At 41.8% G+C, this 20,039-nt stretch overlaps 1 protein-coding gene across 3 annotated transcripts in view; it reads left to right on the top strand.

The window, feature by feature from the left end:
- ADAM12 (ADAM metallopeptidase domain 12) overlaps positions 1–20,039 on the top strand; it is a 169,155-nt gene that overhangs the window by 134,157 nt on the left and 14,959 nt on the right. For all 3 annotated transcript variants that reach the window (XM_085229126.1, XM_085229125.1, XM_085229127.1), the window contains 5 exons: positions 6,003–6,180; positions 11,013–11,102; positions 11,658–11,853; positions 18,781–18,889; positions 18,996–19,194. In XM_085229126.1, the coding sequence (XP_085085252.1) occupies positions 6,003–6,180; positions 11,013–11,102; positions 11,658–11,853; positions 18,781–18,889; positions 18,996–19,194 (772 nt within the window). The remainder of the gene's footprint in view (positions 1–6,002; positions 6,181–11,012; positions 11,103–11,657; positions 11,854–18,780; positions 18,890–18,995; positions 19,195–20,039) is intronic.

Raw genomic sequence — 20,039 nt, 5'->3', positions numbered from 1 at the left:
TGTGTCTTTCTTCCTCAAAAGTACTTATAAACAAAGTATAAAGTATATATTTAAATAATAGATTAACACGACTTCCATTCTGTGGCACTTGCCTAATTTTAAACAATTGCTGCTGAAACGTGAGGGGTATGAAATGACAGGTAATGACAGAACTTTATACATTAAGAGATCTATAGCATTTGAAAACCTATTTCAATATCAAAGGAAATGGGATTTATCTCTTGCTCAGTGCCCTGTTCTGTGAGGTTCTCTATGATTACTAATTCATTAACGTAAGACACTGCACAGAACAGCTGAAGTGTCTAAAAATGTCATCTAATAGCAAATTCCGTTTTGTTCTACTAGGCTCATATCTCTTAGGAGACCTGAAAAGTTGTTTTCAAGAGATGGAGAGCAATAATTATGTCTAGAAGGCTAAAACAAAGAGGATGCCTTTATGTGAGAAACAATTATGTCAATTAGATCGGGAGATAGAGGAGGCTGGCAAATTGTCATGGCTCCTTGAAATCAACACCTCAGTGGGTCTGAAACCACTGATTTCTCTTGAGTTTCTGCCTTCCTAAAGTGTTACTTTTGTTTTACTCTCTCTACCGCTGACAGTGTGCCAGTACAAAAAAATCACTTGTATGTGAATTAACAGAAGCAAAACTATCTCTATATTTTAAGTTTAAAAAGTTGGGTTTAGGTTCATAGGTAAGGCTGGGATTTGCAATAGGAAACTGACATGTTGGTTCTTAACTCGTTCTGTGGAGCATGAACAAGAGGGAGCTCAAACTTTCATCTTCTACATTCAAAAGTAGGACCTGAGTTGCTCTTCTCCTCTCCAGCTCAAAGTGAGCCACTCTGCAGCCAAAAATCGACAGTTTTGCAGACTAAAGAGAGTAAGTAAAAACATATAAGGCTACCCAAGACATCCTGCAGTTCTCTGATTGTGTGGTTTGCTTAAGAACACGTTCTAAAGAGCAAACTCCTGTTACCATTGGCAACTTTTTACATTAAAAATTCACTGGATAAAATTAAAATGCAATTTGGAGTGCAGCACTAACACCCTAATCTTTTCTTCCAAGAAAGTGTCTTTATACATAGGCTACTCTGACAAATAAAAAATACATATCCTTCTTTTTTTGTCTTCTGTTCCACCCAGAGATTTGTATTCAATAGGAAGGTGAAAGCCTCTCCCTGCTTGACTGAACACTGCTGTTGGTGTGGACCCTTCCTTAAGAGAAAAAACAGGGTCATTGCAGCTGTGTATCTCGAGGAATCCTGGGGCTGATGGGAGATAGAGAGGTGTTCAGTTAAGACATGGAGTTATCATGAAAGGTGTTGGAAATTCAGATGCTTGACTAGTGAAATTTCTGACTGAGAGCTGGAGATGAGCCCTGCTCTTGTCTTTGAGCACCTTCATGCTCACAAAAACATTGCTGGTGCCTGAGCTGTTCCATGTAGAGCCTCTCAGGCATGATTTTTCTAGCATTCCAGACAAATCCAGATCCCATTTTCTGCACCTTTGGTAATTAGTGAGTCAACAGTGATTTCAAGAGGCATGTACAGGAAAATCAAAATGCCCTTTTAAAATTAATATAATCTCCAATTATTGTATTACCTCAGGGAAGAAGGCCCTGTGGTACTTAATAGAGCTCTTTGGGGCTGTTGTGCATTTTAATTGAGTGAATAATTGTAAAACACTTCAGGGCTGTAGGTGAAAGGCTCTGTATAAACATTGCTATAATGCTGAATAATCAGATTGTGATATGAACTGGAATAAATGAACCCTATAAATAGATATATAATGTATGCATTTGTATAATGTATGCGTGTATGTATATATACCAACATTTCAGGGAGAACAAGTCAGTTACTTTATAAATGCCCTACTGTTTTTGAGTAAGAAAATCATCTGAGATTGGATAGGATAACAATATTCATAGTAATCACAATGTTCATTTCCAAGACGTAGTGAGCTGTGCCATACACAGAGAATTGCCAGAAGTGTTGATGGAGATGCTGCTTCAGTGGTTCTTGAGAAACAGCAAAATGTGTCTCAAAGGAAATCTTTTGTTTGATGGTAGAGGAACATGGAGGAGGCAGACCCGAGGTGCTAAATGTTCAGGCACCAGTAAGTGTAGGTGGACAACTAGAAGTTTGGCAGAGCAAATGGAGTTCCACTTCTGATGGCTTTCCCAAGGTTTTTCTGCAATCCTCTGGTGGGATTTTTTGCTTGGAGCAGGGATCTCCTGCAGCCTGACTCAGTGCCATTCCTGTTGTGTTCAAGCTAGAGATAGGAATGACACTGACAGCAATGGCAAACACTATTCCTCAGCAGGACCTGTGCTAGGGCTGTAGCTGACCTACTGTGCTACCGTGCATCAATCAGCAGCCACTGTCTTCCTCCTGAATGCTTTGGCTATCTTATCTCTGAAAACTGTAATTTTCTAGGGCAGTGATTCTGTCTTTTTCTGTGCTTGTACTCTCTTGTTCTTCAGTCCATTAGGAGGGGGAATGCCTCTGAAAGGAGATGATGGAGATGAACTTTTAGAGTTCATGCAAAAAAAGAAACTGTGCTGAGCAATGTAGTGCTAGTACAAAGAATTCTCTTTTCTTAAAAGGGACTTGACGCTTCCCGTGATGATGTTGCTTCACTTAGTTAATGAAAGGAGCCATCTAATACAGGTTAAATGCAAAAGTAGATAGAGGAAACTGGCATTTGAATGGCTTGAGTGCTCAAAATATAAATGAGTGGGACAAGACCAGACTGTTTATAAAGGAATCAATTACCAGCCATCATTTTACTACTGTGAATCTTTCATTTGCAGGATCAGTCAGGGCTATTTTTGCTGGGAACTGGGACAGACACTGCTTGATATGATATGCATCTTTTAAGCACTGAGGAGACACTGAGGAATGCTGCAGGTTCAAGTGGGGTAGAAGAACTCTATAATGATTTTTCTTACTGTAAATCCACCGAAAAGACTGAAATAGTGCCAGGCACAATCTGAGTTCTGCAGAGTTGTACCTGCAGCCAGAACTGTTCAACCGAATGATCCATTTTGTATTAGATGTACAGATTCAAATGATGTAGCCAGTGTGTGGGCTATTCAGGATGTCAGAGTGGGAATAGTTGGACTAAATTGTATTTAATTTCTGTTCAGAGCAGTAATACGGGTCTGTAAAAGGAAGTGTTGTGATACTGGCGTATAGTGATTGCTAATGTTTTTGTTTGTTTTTTTTTTTTTTACATCTGGAAGGTCCTTCGGTGGCCAGTACAAGTTGCTATCTGAGATACTTCCAAAAGAAGTAATGCATGGAGTACCACATATGGCCAAATGAGGATATTTATGTTCTGTCACTGAAATCACAGAGACAGGTGAAGGAGTGACTTTGCTTTGGATGCTCCGCTGCCTTTTCCCACCCAAAGACAGTCCTTCCAGATGAGGTCTGAAGCTTATTCATAGGGTTGTGTGGGGAAACCTGTTGCACTTTTTAGAGTATCCTTCACGTGATTATTCATCATTTTTCATAAGCTCTAGATTCACTTAAATGGCATGCTTAATGCTACCAACATCTGATAACCCTTCCCATCTGCCAGAATTTGCAAGCTGATGAACCAGCTTAAAAATTGCAAAGGCAAATAAAATGTAGCTTAAAATCACAGTGATCAAATGCTGTGGCTGTTACGTGGGATTATTTTGTCAAAAAAAAAAAAAAAGAATAGTTGTGTGCCATAATATCATGGTATTAAATACCAGTTATGTTTCCAGTGAAATACCAACCGGAATCAGTTGATGTGATATCTTGTCTTGCACTTGTATTTACCCTTCAGTGACTCTGTTTCCACTTGTTGGTTCCTCTCTTTTACATTTTTGTTTTGAGCTTACTCAGTAAAGAGAAGATACTCAGAAAATTTCATCAAATAACATGTGCTGCACTGATGTCAGCTGAGGAAATCAGTGTCAAGAGCAGGAAAAGCCAGAAGATGAATGGATCTCTTAGTTCAAAATAGGAAACAGCTTGAAGTTCCTTTGAGGGGAAACAGAAACCTCATTCATTAACAATGACATTATTTCACCTCTGGTTAAGAGTAGGGATTCTGTTCCCCTCCTGATGGACAGACACATCTCACATTCACGCAAATGACCCTGAACATTCGTGGATACAAAGGAGCAGCCCTAAAATATTGATGGTTTTGACCGGCAAGCTGTTCTCGTGAACTGCATGTGGCTCAGACATCTGGCACAGGGCAAAATGCATTATTTGTATTCCTGAATTGACTTCAGACAGTCTAAAGTCTGTATGTCTCTCTGCGTTCATCTCTGGATATCAAAGTAAATCTGTGCTGCTGAGGTGAAGGAAGTTGTCTGGATGATGCAATATTCATTTGTTTGCACTTTGATATGAGGATCATGTCTGATCAAGCACTTGTATACTTTGTTCAGGATTAATCACTTAGGCCTGTCGGTGGTTCCTGAGTTTTTGTTGGTGTTTGATAGTGCGCATCCATCTAGGTGTTCATAGTGATGCATGCAGAACTGTGTGCCTTTTTTCCAAGTGAACTAAGAGTGGGGGAGGAGGTCCTGGTGTCCAGCTAACATCACCTCCAATTGTGCAGTATAGAAAAGGTGGATAGAAAGTTTCGCTCCTCTTTGTACCTTCTCGTTTCCCTTGGGGCTGGAGCTGCAGCTAGCAGCCTGCTTCTTACCTTGTGCTATTCTGGAGTTTGTTTATTTGTTGTTAATCCCAGGCATCGGAAGCTATATCACACCTGAAATTATCAAGCATTTCTTTTTGTAATAGGAATTATCCCCTTTTAAATAGCTATCAGCATCACCATCCACAAAGCAAGCATTTCATCTCGGAATATTAGAAATAACAGTTGATTCATTGAAGTCTGAAGTTCAGCTGTGCAGAACTTCCATCTGTTATCTGGCTTGTTGGCAAGGCTTATGCCCCGTCCTTAATAATACATGATTGATACAAAGCGTTTAGTGAATAAAGTCCAGTCATTAGCAGGTTGTCTCCCTGTGCTGCTGTAATGTTAAATTACTGCTTGGCTCTGGAGCAGCAGTGAGGAAGGTCTCGGGTCTTAAGGGAGATAAGGCAGCTTGAAAGCTGTTTTTCTGCTGGTAGTGATCCAGATTCGATGTAATTGTGTGCACAGCTCAGTGCAGAGAGGGCATGGCAGATTTCTTTAGGATATGATGTTGATGGCTGGACCCAGGTGCTACTTGTCTCGTTTCCTTGAGTCCAACTGCAAACATTCATGAATGAGAATGGAGTAAAGTTCTCTAGCAGAACAATGCAGAATATTTGGAGACATTTGTACTACGCTGAATCATTTTGCAAATGGTCCATGTGATTTCCAAAATAAAGCACAGGCTCTATGTGCCTGGACAGCAGGGCCAAATTCTGCTCCCAGCAATGTGAATTCAAAACATGAGTATTTTCAGTAGTCTTTAGAGTCATCCAGATTTAAAATAAGAACTGCACTTGCTTTAATGACGTGGTGTCTAAGCTGGACTTTGATTTACAGAAGCAGGTTCTTATCAAATAACATTGTTTTTCCTCTTTCTTTTTCTTTTTCCTGGTAAAGCACAGGAAGTTTGCCATGCTGCCAAGAGAGGTGAATGAATACACCATCTGATGTTAAATTTTCCAAGAAAGCTTAGGATGTTTTGCAGTCCTTCAAATGCTAGAATCCCCTTTGCAAACCCAGCATTCCTTTAGGATCTTGATCAGAATTTGCTCTGTAACTACACGTGCAGAAGTGGGAGAAGAATCCCAAGTATGAAAGCTCCCAATCCTTATCAGCCACTGCCTTACAGTCAGAAATTGCTGTTGACGTGCAGTGCAATGCTATTTCTCAGTGCGATGCTAAAGTGTTAAAAATTTGAATGCCATCTTCTTGTTTGTGCACAGGTGTGCTGAAAGGCCACTGGTTTGAGAAGAGATGTTTTCATCTGATAGTACTTCTTTTTTATAATTCTTTTCACGTATTTTTCTTCCAGCTATCCATTTCCCATGGTGTTCAGCAGCTGCAGTAGAAAGGACCTGGAAAACAGCCTGGAGAAAGGAGTGGGGATGTGTCTGTTTAACTTGCCTGAAGTCAAGGAGTCCTTTGGTGGACAGAAGTGTGGGAATGGCTACGTGGAAGATGGAGAGGAGTGTGACTGTGGGGAGCCTGATGTAAGACACTGAAAATTATTACTCATCTCTTGTCTCTGGGGCTTTAACAGTGGAGAAGTTCCAGAGTTGGTTTGATGTGTTTAAGACCATTTGGTGTAAAGCAGAACTTCCCCTTCTCTGCTTTCTATCTTATTTATCAGCTTAAGCCTCAGAAATGCAGGGAGTTTCTGCTTGTCGTCTTCTTGCTGAAGGTCAGGCAAGGCGTTAATTTAAGCATATGCTCCATTTGCCGTTGGGGAACAAAGTCTTTATGGTCTGTCCAGCAGACCAGCAACGGCCAACTGTCATGTTCCTAACAACAGAAATGCCATTACATACTAGCTAAGATAAGATAAATCCAAAATAAATTTGTTAACATTGCTTAGATTTCTCAGGATACTGAACATTAGTAGAAGTTTTGCTTCTATAAGTGCAGGACCACTTAATTAACATTGCTTAGGTGTTCTTTTGTTCAAGTCAGCTTCAGGTTTTAGGTACGATACCGTTCCTTCTTCTGCTATGAGATTTTTCTTTGCTGCTAGCCAATTACCCCAGTAACAAAATAGCCTTTACTGTCTCCCAGAAAAATTGCTACTACTTCAAAGATCATTTTATTTAGTTTAGCGAGTGTGTCAGACAACTGCTCAGATCAGGAGGAGATGGGCAAAATCTGGAGGTCAAATAATATATAAGCACGCATTCATATCCCTTTGGTTTCACACATTCATTGGCTGTGTTGAACTTTTCCCAGATTATCTGAGTTAAGTACATCAGTAGATGAGGGATTTGTTTCCTGTGATAAATATTGCTCTGCAGACAAAATAGATTGGGGCAGTTAAAACAGCGAGATATTGCTGTATCCTGTCTATACAGTGTATTGGATTTACACAAGCCATAAGGATTTCCTGACAGTTCACTCATTCTTCAGGGTAACAAGGTTGGAAGAAACAGGCTTATCTTCTAGTTTAAAGTCAATAGAGTGCAAGCAGCTTGCAAATGTCTTTCTAACCCAGTTATCTTTCTCATTTTCAGTTTTGAATGATAGCGATACCTTTCCAAGTCAAAGTCAGTTAATGTCAGCAAGCACTGACTTGATTTGCCTCTTCTTTCTGTGATTTTCTTTCTTAGTTATATTGGAAAACTGCACCTTGAGCCCAATTAAATTAATTTGGATTTTGCTGTAAATTGAGTTGTGCCAAAAAACCACCAGAGCGTTTAATAATTCACTATCCAGTCATTTATATCAGCTGAGTTTTGTCAACAGTGGTGCAGTATTTTATGTTGTGGAAAGCTGTACAATGACATGTGGTAGCTGTTTTCTCATTGTTCAGAATTAAGTGCATCTGAATATGCAGATATAGGTTGTTGGTAAGGATATTTCCCAAAGAATGTTTTACTCTCAGGATTTTGGTGAGGTGCTGAAGTGTATTACTTGCCAAGCAAACAACAGCTTTGCTATATTCCCCAGGCAAAACATCAGCCCTGTGTTGAGATTCCTCAGCAGGACAGCAGTGTACTCATAAGGGCAGAGAGCCATGATCATAGCACACCTCCCACCCTTTGGACAACCCTGGAAATGCCGTAGAGATTGTCTGGCCACCTCTGCCCATACTGTGGCCTCATGCATCAGGTGCTGATGGAACTGATTATACTCAACAGTCATCTTGTTGAATATAATGGGTGTTGGCGTGCCTGCCATCAGGCCAAGAGTCTTGACCAAGGGATGATGTTGCCAACCTAGCTTTGGATTATGTTACCGAAAACATCCAGTGTGCTAGAGTGTCTCTGGAAGGATGATTAATGTGGACTATGACTGCAAAGACAGAGGAAGGCAAATATATGTATCTATCTATCTTTAAATATATCTATATCCTTGGTCCCTGAGAAATGAAAAGTGACAAATGTGGCTAATTTTATAATAAGCTGCAAGGGACATCAGAAAACCTCAAGTCAGTAAATGAGAAGTCAGTTCCAAACAAATTACTGGCAAATGTAATAAAGAGCTGCTGTTCTGAGTAGCTGTGACGTGCCAGGGAAGAGTCAACAGAGCTTTTGTGCCAGGGTGTCCTGCCTTACAAACTTATCACAGTGCTCTGAATAACTTAACGAGTGGGTGGGAAGGGAAGATCCAGCTACTACAGCCTGCTGGGACTTCAAAGGGGCTTTAGACCAAGGCTTCGTTGGAAACCTAAGCATCTGTAGGATTTGGACAAAAATGGGTTAAAAGAAAGGAAATATCAGGCACGCATAAATAATCAATTTCGGCAGTTGAAGGAGATCTACAGTGATGTGTCCATGAATGTGTCCTGGAAAACTATACAATTCAGCATATTGGTAAACAGCTTGGGAAGAGGAATGGCCTTGAACATGCTGATGATTAGCAAGGATGGTACAGCTGAGAGCTGGCTGTGAAGAACTGCAGGAGAACCTTCTGAGACAGCTTGACTGGGCATTATGGTGACAAATGGGATTCAGTGCAGAGTGATGCGTAATCCAAACATCACATATAGGATGATGGACTCTGAACTGACTCTGACCATAGAGGAACAAGACTTCTTATTGCAATAAATAGTCTCATGAAAATGTCAGCTCAGTGCTCACGAGCAGTCTGAAGGGTAAATAGGCTGTTAGAAATTACTAGGGAAGAAATGGGAAAACAAAACAAAGCACTGGTAGGCTGCTATAAATCTGCAGCATGTTGTGGCTGAAACTGCGTGTACAGATTTCCTACCTCTCCCTGCTTTCAAGAAGGATAAAGCAGAATGAAAAGTCTGAAAGAAAAAGCAACAGAGATGTTTAAATTTTTGGAGGAAAACTCTGGCTGGAAAGGTAGAAAATAAAACAATATTTGACAGAAGCTGATAAAATCATGAGTGAATTGGAAGGAGTGAATAGAGAGCAATTGCCTCTGGCAACAACTGTGCAAATGAAGTTAGCAAATGGCAGGTTGCAAACAAGCAGGAGGAGCTGCTCCTGGGACTGCTCACCTACTTGCGAGTTCCTTTCCACCAAATGTTGCAGGTGCTAAAAAATGTGTGGGGATCCAGGCGAACCCAGGAGATGGGGGAGGTATCACACATCTGTGTTTATATTGTTGTCTGTAAGCATTTTCTGCTGGCTGTTGTCAGGGGATGACAACGTCTGACCTAAGGTCGTCTACTTTGTGTTCTTAGAAAAATGAGGGTGAAACCAAGATATCCTGTCCAAAGCCATTGTAGAGGATGCTAGAATATTGTTGGTTTTGCCTGTTTGAGGTGCTCTGATGAGCCCAGGGGACCTACACCAAGAAACCCACCTCCTCTCACTACTGTTGTTACTAACAATGACTGATGATAATGCACTACTTGAGAGCAATACTTTCAGATGGTGGCCTCCCATTTCTCTTCCGGCCTCCAAAAACCTCCTGAACCCTTTCTGTTTGCTCGCCTGTTTATGTTAAAACCATCCCTGACAATTTAATAGCCTAGGCACAAAAACTATTTACCAAGCTCATCCCCTGCAATGAGTAATAAGTGAGAGAGCAATTGGAAATGTGAAAGGCTGCAGTAACATCGTTCAAAGAAACTGTGTCTTTATCCCACGCTGTCTGTGGAATACCAATTGCTTTCCTTGGGCTGCTCTGTGGACGGCCTGATGATGGGGTGCAGGAGCTGACTCTTTCAGAAGCACTTTAATTGGATTGACATTGCTTTGCTCCACTCTGGCTTTCTCAGATTGCCGTTGAGATGAATTTATAAGATGTGCTTCTGTGCAGAGGAACATTCCTTCTTAAATACAGCAGCTGCACAGAAATATTTGTGTTGCCTGCTGCCTTCCAGCATGATCAAAAATAGGTGCAGGAAGTTGTTCTGCTGCTTCAGAGCAGCACAGATATCTTTGTATATTCAGGCAGAAAACAGGGAAAGGCTGAGAATTATTTCACTGGTTATTTGGGAGTACAGCAGTAGACCTGTCTTCCAGTTAGAAAGCTTTACAAAAGTCAAGAAAATACTTGAGCTGTGAACATCATTCTCACCCACTTATTTTTCTTGCGTTCCCTGTATTGTTAGTGATCCCTTGTGAAGTCAAATCGTCTTAACACAACTGAAGAGCAATTTTAGCTGCTGCTATTTTTGTTAGAGAGCTGACATTCTCGCACAGCTGATGTAACTTGCAGCTTGTGAGTATCAGCTTGGAAAAGCAGCTCCATTATTTTCTGAAACTTCTTATTAGGTCGTTCTACAGAGAAAAAGGTTCGTAAAAGCCCACGTGCAACTGTCTAATCCGTAAGTGTGAAATTGGGATGTAAAAATAATAATGGAATTCATATTTTTCTCTAAGCTCTGTTACTGGAATACCCCAAGAGAAGATTACGTGGAGTGGTGTCATTGTCTTTCTTTGTGGCAGGCATCAGCTTCCACGCAAGACAAGAAATGTGCTGAGCAAATAGCACAGAGCAGAGAGCTGCAGTGGTGATGCTCAGTAACTGCAGCTTGGGATCCTCAGCTAGGGTGAGCCCCACTGAAAGCAATGAATTCATTCCACTGGTTTCCTGGGAATAAAATGCTATATTATTGTGTGGGAATTGGTAGCAGCATACTTGTGTTGTTCATGATATTTGAGACTAGATTCATAGCTAGGATAAACCAGCCTTCCTCAATGGCTTCTCTGGCTTTATTACAATTACTGCAGTTGTAGGATCTAAAGACAGACAAGGCTGCTTGGATCAGGTTATAGAATTTTATGCATAATTCATGAATTCATGGCTAACTTTTCTTGGCAGGGCTATAGCACCTCTCAGAGATAAGCAGCCTCTCTTGATTTACAGCTCATTGCAACTGAAAGTTGTCTGCTTTCAATTTATCCCCATCCAGGAATGTACAAACCGGTGCTGCAATGCAACCACCTGCACTCTGAAGCCAGGAGCAGTCTGTGCACATGGGCTTTGCTGCGAAGACTGCAAGGTGAGCTGATGGAAATGGTCACTGGTGTGGGGCAGGCAAAATATCATAATTTTCCTAACTGCAGACTAGTGAGCAAGGGTGCAGAACCAACAAATTATGCCATTAACCATTAAGACATTTGCATTTCTTGTGAGCAGTTTTAAAAAAAAAAATCAAACTCTTAAAGTTATTGAAGAGGCAGAGCAACAGACTTCTCTAAGGAGGCCTGTGCTATTTGTGGCCACTTCTTTTTCATGAACTTCTATACTTGAATGTTTTTCATGCTTACATGGGTGTTGGTCCCCATGAGTTGGATACTGGAGAGGTTCAGTGGAGCTGTATGGATGGGGAATCACAGAATGGCTTATGTTGGAAGTGACCTTAAATATCTGGCTCTAACCTGGCCTTGGGCACCTCCAGGGACGGGGCACACAACTTGTTTGGGCAACCTGGCCAGTAATCTTTACGCCATCCACTGCATTCAGTTGATGCAGAGCCAGTGGCTACGTGGGTTACACCACCACATGGCTCCTATTAATTGACATGACATCAGCCAAGGCTATCTTTGTTTTGCAGTTAAAACCAGCGGGGATTTCTTGCAGAGAGTCGAGCAATTCCTGTGACCTGCCAGAGTTCTGCACAGGAGCCAGCCCTCATTGCCCAGCTAATGTGTACCTGCACGATGGGCATGCGTGCCACGGGGTGGATGGCTACTGCTACAATGGCATCTGCCAGACCCACGAGCAGCAGTGCATCACCCTCTGGGGCCAGGGTGAGTCTGAGCACCAGGAGTGCTGTTCATCAGGCAGACTCGAGGAAAAGTTGTGTGTGATTATGGATGGATTTGGGGGAATTTGATACAGAACCAATCTGCGCCTATTCTTCTCTGAAACAGAGAACCGAACAATGAGGGAATCAGTTTGTGATTCATTTTCCCCTTGATTTGCAGTCGTGTTCATTCTTTGCAGCAGGAGGTAGAAAGCAGCAGTAAATAGGTTCATTCTGCAGCACCGGCATGCGTGGCCAGGTGAGCTGAGGCAAATCATTCAGTACTGACTTTGACATGCCCTTGTCTTACCTTCTGAAGTGCTGAATGCTCCTGACACAGGTGGAAACCACATCCCTTCTCAGACCAGCAGGTAAGCTTCTACCTGTGCTCTGAATTGCTCTATCCGTAGAACATGTGTCTGTCGACCTCCTAAAATAGAGTTCAGCACTTAACATTAACACGAGATTCTTGTAGCACTGAGTGCACAATGTCTATTGATGTCACCCTACAAACCTACCCCCCAACAGCTCTCTTAGCAGAGGATGCTCTGAAGCAGGAGGTCTTATCTCCCGCGGGATTTCACTCACTTTTTGCACAAACCTCATTCAGTGAGCCCTTGGGTTATCCTGAGCAAGTAACCAGGAAAGCTGTTCACCTCCTTGTTCTGTCCTGACACACCAATATTAACTCTGCACTTTGCTGCTGCTTCGCTGGGGACAAGTCCCATCTTCAGCTTCTCACTGAGCCCCTCTCTGAAATGGAAGAAGCTCTTCAAACTTCCCTAAAGAAGAATGCTATTCAGTGCTAGATTCTTCTATGTTAATGTTTTCTGCTCCTTTTAACCTCTTTCAATTTAGTATCTCACTGCCTTTTGCTCTATTTCAAAACTCAAGTGTCAGTCTAATTAATGACACACAGATGTTTCCCTCGGTCAGAGCCCCCATCAGAAGTCCACTAAGGATTTATCTGCTATCTGTGTAAGAGCTCAGACAATTTGCAAACTTGTAAAAGGGTGCTACAGTATCTCGGGAGATAATGCATAGATAAGGAAAGCAGAAGAGATACAATGCACTCTTGTACCCATACAAGCATGCCAGCAAGAGTTCTTGCTCATAACTAAACTGCCCACATGGAGCAAACAGTGCCTCTGATGCACTGCTCCAAATCCCTCTCATGTCATAGAGGTAATAAGAGCTGATACAAGCATGTACAGTTATAGCCTCCAGCCTGAGTCATGCTGGGATTTGTAATCCCCTGGATACAGAGACGTTTTCTCTCGTATAAAGCAAAACCCTCCTTGTGAACCAGTTTCCCATGCCATGGAAAGTTCTTCAGTTGGACTGTTAGTAATTTCAGCCGCTGAGAAAAATCCAGCTAAAGGTCAGAAGCTGAATTACTGCAGCTCCCTTGCTAGGTCTGTTTCCGAACAAAGCACGTCTTCCAGCACCCCCGAGCTCCCCCACATCTTTCTTGTCTTTCTTCTCTGGACTACTGAGCAGGCACTGCTGTGCCTGGAGCCTCAGCAGACACGGCTGTGGGGGTCTCCTTATGAGAAAAATAACTTTATTACGAGCAGAGCTCAAATGGTCTCAACAGTCTTTAACCAGAATGCCAGAACCTAAACTAAAAGTCTTATATCTGACCTCAGTGGTGCAGGTATGAATTAGATGTCATGTCAGTAAACCTTCCAACTTCAAGCAAACTAGATTACGCATGAAAAAACACGGCCTGTGGTCTGAATATCTGTAAATATCCCCATCTGCTCACACTTCTGGCTAGCTGAAACATGGACTAGCTGATAAAGAGTGAGAAGAGGGGGAGATGGGCTGCATGGGCCATGTGGCTGGAAAACAGAGATTCCAAATCTCACCTGCCTGAGGGTCAGATAAGAAAAGTGTTTTCCTTCCAGCTCGCTTGCTGAAGAAGAGACTTGATGGACTGAGATGTTGTCTTTGGGCATTGTATGAAAAAGTTCTATTTGAACCTTTTACTAGATTCCTATAGTTGCTTAAAATTTGTTTTTAACAACTGTGTGTTGGAGGTTGGACAAAGGAGCAGTTGTGTGTTCTTAAATGAAAATTTTATACCATAAAGAGAAAACACACCCTAATTCCGTTACATTAATTCTGTTTTTCTTCTTCTCAGCAGGAGAAAGCCATGCAGGACAAAATACAATAACTTTTCTTAAAACTATATTCAGCATATTGAATTCCTTATCAGTGTGTTCTCTTATTTATCTTTCTTCATTCATAGCCTTACAGATGCCCAATGATACATGTCAACCTTAATATTTTTAGCACCGAAGAAAAATAATGAGCTTTGTTGAAGCTCGCACGTTAGGCTGAGCAGCGGGGATCTGTTTCCAGAGTGGAGTGCTTGCATTTCATTGGGTTTCTTTGTTACTTTCAGCAGATAATTTCAGTTCAAATGGAGGAATACTTCTTGCTGTTCCCTATCTGCAATAGGCCAGAGAGCTCAGAAATCCCTAAAAACTTGTAACCTTTCCTGTTTCCCGTTCAAAATGTTGGCATTGCACTGATCTGACCTGTTGGTAGCAGCGTAACTGAGCAGTGCATCAACAGGAATGCAGTTCTGTAATGCCTGCTAGTCCACTGGCATTTTGGGGGAGCAAATGGCAATGCAGATGAAGCTGTTTAAGAGAGAGAAATTATCGATGATCGAGCAGTAGGAGATTATCAGCGTTAAACTCTTGGAGTTTTCTCCATGGGCAAGAAAGTGATTCTTGAGGAAAGGCAAGGGCAGCTTTGTCAGTGTGTTTTCCTGCTTTTTCACACAAGGCAAAAAAGCAATGATTTGGGGCAGCCAATGGCAGACATCGACTTAATAATTAGAACATGTTTAAATTTGTTGTGTAGACATGGCCATTTGTTTAGGCGGAAACAATCTTAATTTTGTTGTCAATATTTATTACAAAGGCCTGTCAATGATGCATTTTTTTCCAAGTACAGCCCTATAAGCAGAACAGATGGGTTCCCCACCCCACTTAACTGACCAACCTGTGGCTGTTTTTTTTTTTTGCAAGAATGCAAATTCGCTTAACGAGATTCTGGTTTTAGTATAACCAGCGAAATCAAACTGTTTGGATCATCATAGTCTTATGGCAATGCCTTTGCTTGCTTGTAGGGGTGGGAAAGCCATTAAATCATATTCTCAGAGCTAGTGAGAGCTCGCATCCTCCTTAAATGCAAAAATACCAGCTCAGCCCCATCTCTCTCTTTGCAGATTTAACAGCAGGGATCACCAAGATGAAGAGAAAGGCCGAGGGGGGCTTGAGGAAGTTTGCTTTGCGTCATCAGAGCAGTAAAACAGACTTAATGAGATATAGAATCCAGGTGCAAACCGCATGACACACAGAGCTGTGTTTTTATGCTTATATTTATTTATACAGTTGGTCGCAGTGCTTGTGAGTAACAAAACTCCCATCTGAGTGAGGTTTTCTTTCCCTCCTCACCTATGCGCACCGTATAATTTGTTTTTTAATAAGACAATGTTGGCACCCGAGTCTACATCTCAGTTTTCACTTACAGCCTGGTAAATGGTGTTTCTTCATTCTTGCAATCAGCACCGCAGGAATTTCTCTCTTCTCTTCTGGGAGATGATGTTGGCTCCTTGCAGCAGGTCTTGCACTGATCTGAAATGACACAGCATTTCTGCACTGCTTCCGAGAGAACAGAACATCTCTGTTTATGAAATCTGATGGTGGAAGGAGTGCACTCATCAATGCACACATTTGGAGGAAGAAAATAGTCTCTAGGATGACAGTTGAGGTGCTGAGCTCTGACCTGCTGCAGTTTCAAATGGCTGATTTAATCCCCTGAATAAGGCTCAGTGTGCAAAGGCCGGCAGAACCTTAATTACTGAGTGACGATACTGTAATTATCAACTGCAAAGTGAAATAAGCTCTGCTCATCAAGTTCAAGGCACTTAATATCCACTGGAAATCTTTCACAAACCATTTTGTCTTTGCCCATAGAGGCAGTGAAATAGAGAAAGACACGACTTTCTGCTGCAGTTTATGTGCTGCAATCATGATAAATGGGTTTCCTCCAGAAACACAACATTACAGTTTTTGTCCTTAAGCATCCTCTGAAATTCTCTTTTAACTTGGTCGCTCCATCTGTTCGGTTTCTTATAGTCTATGTTTTCATTTATAAAAATGTCCAAATATTGTGAGAAACCAGTCAGGAGAAGGAAAAGCCATCTGAATCCCAATCTACCATGTGTTTTGGTTTGATAGAGATGAAATTGAATTGAAGCTAGACTTCTGTTTCCAGGCCCCAGCTGATCGTTGGGTACCAGGTGTTTCATACCCAGACTGCTCTCAGCCTGGCAGGGGAGCATTTCTTTGTGCTCCATGAAGCCCATTTCCTTGTCAAGTAATATTGGTTGGAGTTAAAGCTCGCTTGCTGAGCCCTGCAAGGATGCTGCAGATGTGTTCTTCCTGTGGGCTATGTTCTGTCACATGTAACGTGCTTGATTTGTACAGTCAAAAAATAAAATGTTTCACCAGGTGAAAGAGAAAGCAAATACCTTAAAATCTCGATATTTCAGATTTTCGTTTTTAATAAGTATTTTATTGGTCAAAAGGCAGGATGTGAGGCATGCATTTTGCTTTTGGCAGCAGGAAAAAGGAGACCCGTAGCACTCATGGTAGATGGGTGTTTACTCCTTTGGTGAGGTGAGGTGGGTCTGAAGGAGGTCAATCATTGCAGATATTGGAGAAAAAAGCAATTTGTTTTACTTGGGCTTTCACTTACAGCATGTTTTTCTTTCCTTCCTTCCCTTTGCATTCTGAAGCTGGAGTAGTGTATGCACATGTTAATGTTTGCATCATGCTGAATAGTTAATGTGCCTGGCCTGGAAAGATGAGGAGGGATCTATATGCTGAAAATGTAAATTTCACTGTTGCTTTTTGCGCAGTGCCTTGTCTGGATGCTTTTGTTGATTTTTTTGATTACTGCTTGTGGTCTAAATGAAAAGAAGTGAAAGAATCCTGGGTGAGTCCCTTTAACAGTTCCAGATTTGAGAAAAAGTCTGTACTCAGCAAGCTTGATAATAATCTTCCGAGGAATTTCAGGCTCTTGTCCTTCTCTCCAGGGAACCAGCAGCTCACATTCTGTTCCTTCTTTGCCCTGCTTTTGGGGTTTTCCAGTTTCAGTATGTACAAATCTCAGACTGAAAAGAGGGTGCCATCTTAAGCCTCTCCACGTTTTAATTTTTTGTCCTTAATAGCATTAGATTGCTGCTTGGCAGTATGGAGTATTAGTCAAGCTTCTGACTGTGAAATGCAGATAATTAATTGAGGCTTTAATCTGCAAGTTATTAGTGAAAAGAGCCGCACTAACTGGGAGTTTTACAATCATATTTGTATGTTCTTCAGGAATTGGACCCCCTTTTTTTTTATTAAGCCTCCTTCTTCTTTGAACGTTTATAATGAAATCTTCAGGACACTTTAAATGGATTATATATTGCATCCCCAGTTATAGGCATACACACACTTGCAAGTGGCTCAGAACATCTGAAAAATGGAACATTAATTCTGCCTCTGTTAAAGATTGGGGAACACTGTGGAAATGGCAAACTCTCAGCCTTTAGGCTATCACAGAATTTGCTGCCTGTTCTTGTTTCAGTTTGGCTGATCTATCAAAAGTACAAAATGTATCCAGAGACAAATGCTAAGATTTTTAGCAAATATATATACATCCTTGCCACTTTGTCTCCTCAGAGGAAGTCTGTGCATTGGAGTGGATGAAATGTTGGCAAATGTTGGCAATGACCCAATTGTGCTATGAATTATTTCATGGATAGAAAATATGCGGTAGTAAAGAGCCCTAGCAAAGGGCCTTTAATCTATCAAAGAGCAGCAATTATTTGCTGGAAATAAAAGCTACCATTCACATTAAAAATAAAGGAATGAAATTCTAATGCAGGGGCTGATTAAACATTGCACAAAGCATGAATATAGATCCTCCACCTTTTAAACATGAGATACGTGTATGGATGCTACCCAAGAAGATATCCTATAGTCGGTGATAATCTGGGGAAAACAAAACAAAACAACAACAACAAAAAAGATGGACAGGAGAATCTCTGCTTAACAGATTAGAATACGTGTTCTAATAGGCACCTTTTGACTTCTGAAATGTAGGGATGAGTAATCTGTCTGGACAAACATTTCCAGTACTACTCCCATCAGGGAAGTTCCTTTGCTGCTTGGATATGTCTCCATTGCAAAAGGCTGCGGTAGATAAGAACCAGATGCTGCCTGTCTTCTCAGATTCCTAGTTCCACCACCGTGGCAGAAAGGATCCTCCCTTCAGGTCAGTCTTTCCTCTCAGGCATGGATTCCTTCCTCCTCCCAGCACGTCAGCTTGAGCTGGCATGTCAAGTGTCATGCTTTTATGGCCATACAGCCCATATAGCACTCTTGTTAGCAACTAGATTTTTTTTCTGATTTCTTGTTGTTCTGAGCTGCGGTTAAAAAGGCTTTTCTTGACAACTATTTCCATTGGCTTCAGATCCTGGGCCGTTACTTGAATCACACGGACTCCTGTAAAACAGAGGGAGTTCACTTACCAGCTGGCCTGTGTCTTTCTTCATTAGATTTGGTATTTGCTGAAAGTTTTTGTGTCCTAGGAGGATTCACTAGAGGGCCATCATCTAGAAACTCGGGAAGAGAGTGAGTCCTGCATTGTCTGCTGCTCAGCACTGCCAAGGGAGACAAAGAACTGTGGAAAAGACGTGTGTCTGGGCCCTTCCATTAGCATGCTGATCCAGCACAAGGGCTCTGCTGCTCTTCATCAGCGTGCAGATCACGTCCCGCCTTCCCCTAAAACGTCGGTGGAGCTCAAAGAAAATTATTAAAGACACCTCGTATGAGATGAAAGTTCTGATTAGGTTTTGTTTCAGGTGCCAAACCCGCTCCTGGGATCTGCTTTGAGAGAGTCAATTCTGCAGGCGATCCATACGGCAACTGTGGCAAAGACTCCAAGAGCTCCTTCGCCAAGTGTGAGCCCAGGTAGGGCCTCTCCTCGGCAGCACAGGAGCTGCTGTGATGGTGGTGGGAATGGGTTCGTGCCATCTACAGTTACTTAACTATGTTTGGCTTTGTCTGTTTCCTTCAGAGATGCTAAATGTGGAAAAATTCAGTGTCAAGGAGGAGCCAATCGACCTGTAATTGGTACCAATGCTGTTTCCATAGAAACCAATATCCCACTTCAGGAAGGTGGCAAGATCCTGTGTCGTGGCACCCACGTGTATCTAGGGGATGATATGCCTGACCCTGGTCTCGTGCTGTCAGGAACCAAGTGTGAAGATGGAAAAGTAAGGACTTGAAATACTCTTGGACAAGGAGAACATCACTGCCCTCACGACACAAACTATTCTGTACCAAATTGGTTGGGGTTTGCTTTGGATCTTCATTTTAATTCTTCACAAGAGAATTGGTGGGCGCTTATTGTTTCTCCTGCTCTCACTGCGTTAGATGCTTACACTCTTCTTCTGACTGCTCTTCTGGATTACAGATGTACAGATGCATTTGGCTAGTTGCTTAAGTTCATAGCCCTTTTTCTTTAGGACAGTCCTGAGTATCTGTCCAGTTAGGTTAAAGTTCCTTGCAAAATACATTATGAAATTCTGAGGAGCTCATGGTATTCACCTTGGAAGTATTGCAGTTAAGCTACTATATTTTGATGATTTTTTTTCTACCAGTGATGCTAACTTTATTCCGTGGCATTGCAGAATTGTTATGTCACTTTAGACTTTAACTCTGCTGATTAGCCTCCCCCCCCCGCCTCCACCCCTTTTTGGATGAAAATCTGTTTCTCTACACTCTATTTTAAAAATATTAATCCATGTTAATATTCAGACTTCAAAACTGATTTTTGCAATCATATTCTGCAAACATTGTGAGTTACCTGGTGTGAACGCAGGCCAAATTTCATACGGCACATTCAAAGGATTTACTTGTAGAGACAAGGAACAGAGAACCAGCCCAAACCATTCTATGATTGAATGAAGGGTGGGAGGCAGACATTTAACAGGGAGAGAAATGGAAAAGAGTCCAGGAGCCTCTGAAATGGAGAATGTCTCTTTACCCCCAGTGGCAAAGAGGAAAAAAAGAGCTTTGATAATCTGTGGTAGATTGAAACAAGCCACTGAATTTCTGA

Source organism: Meleagris gallopavo, chromosome 8 (assembly GCF_905368555.1).
Source record: "Meleagris gallopavo chromosome 8, MGAL_WU_HG_1.1, whole genome shotgun sequence".
NCBI classification, from domain to species: Eukaryota; Metazoa; Chordata; class Aves; order Galliformes; family Phasianidae; genus Meleagris; species Meleagris gallopavo.
This window is presented reverse-complemented; position numbering and strand designations above follow the sequence as displayed.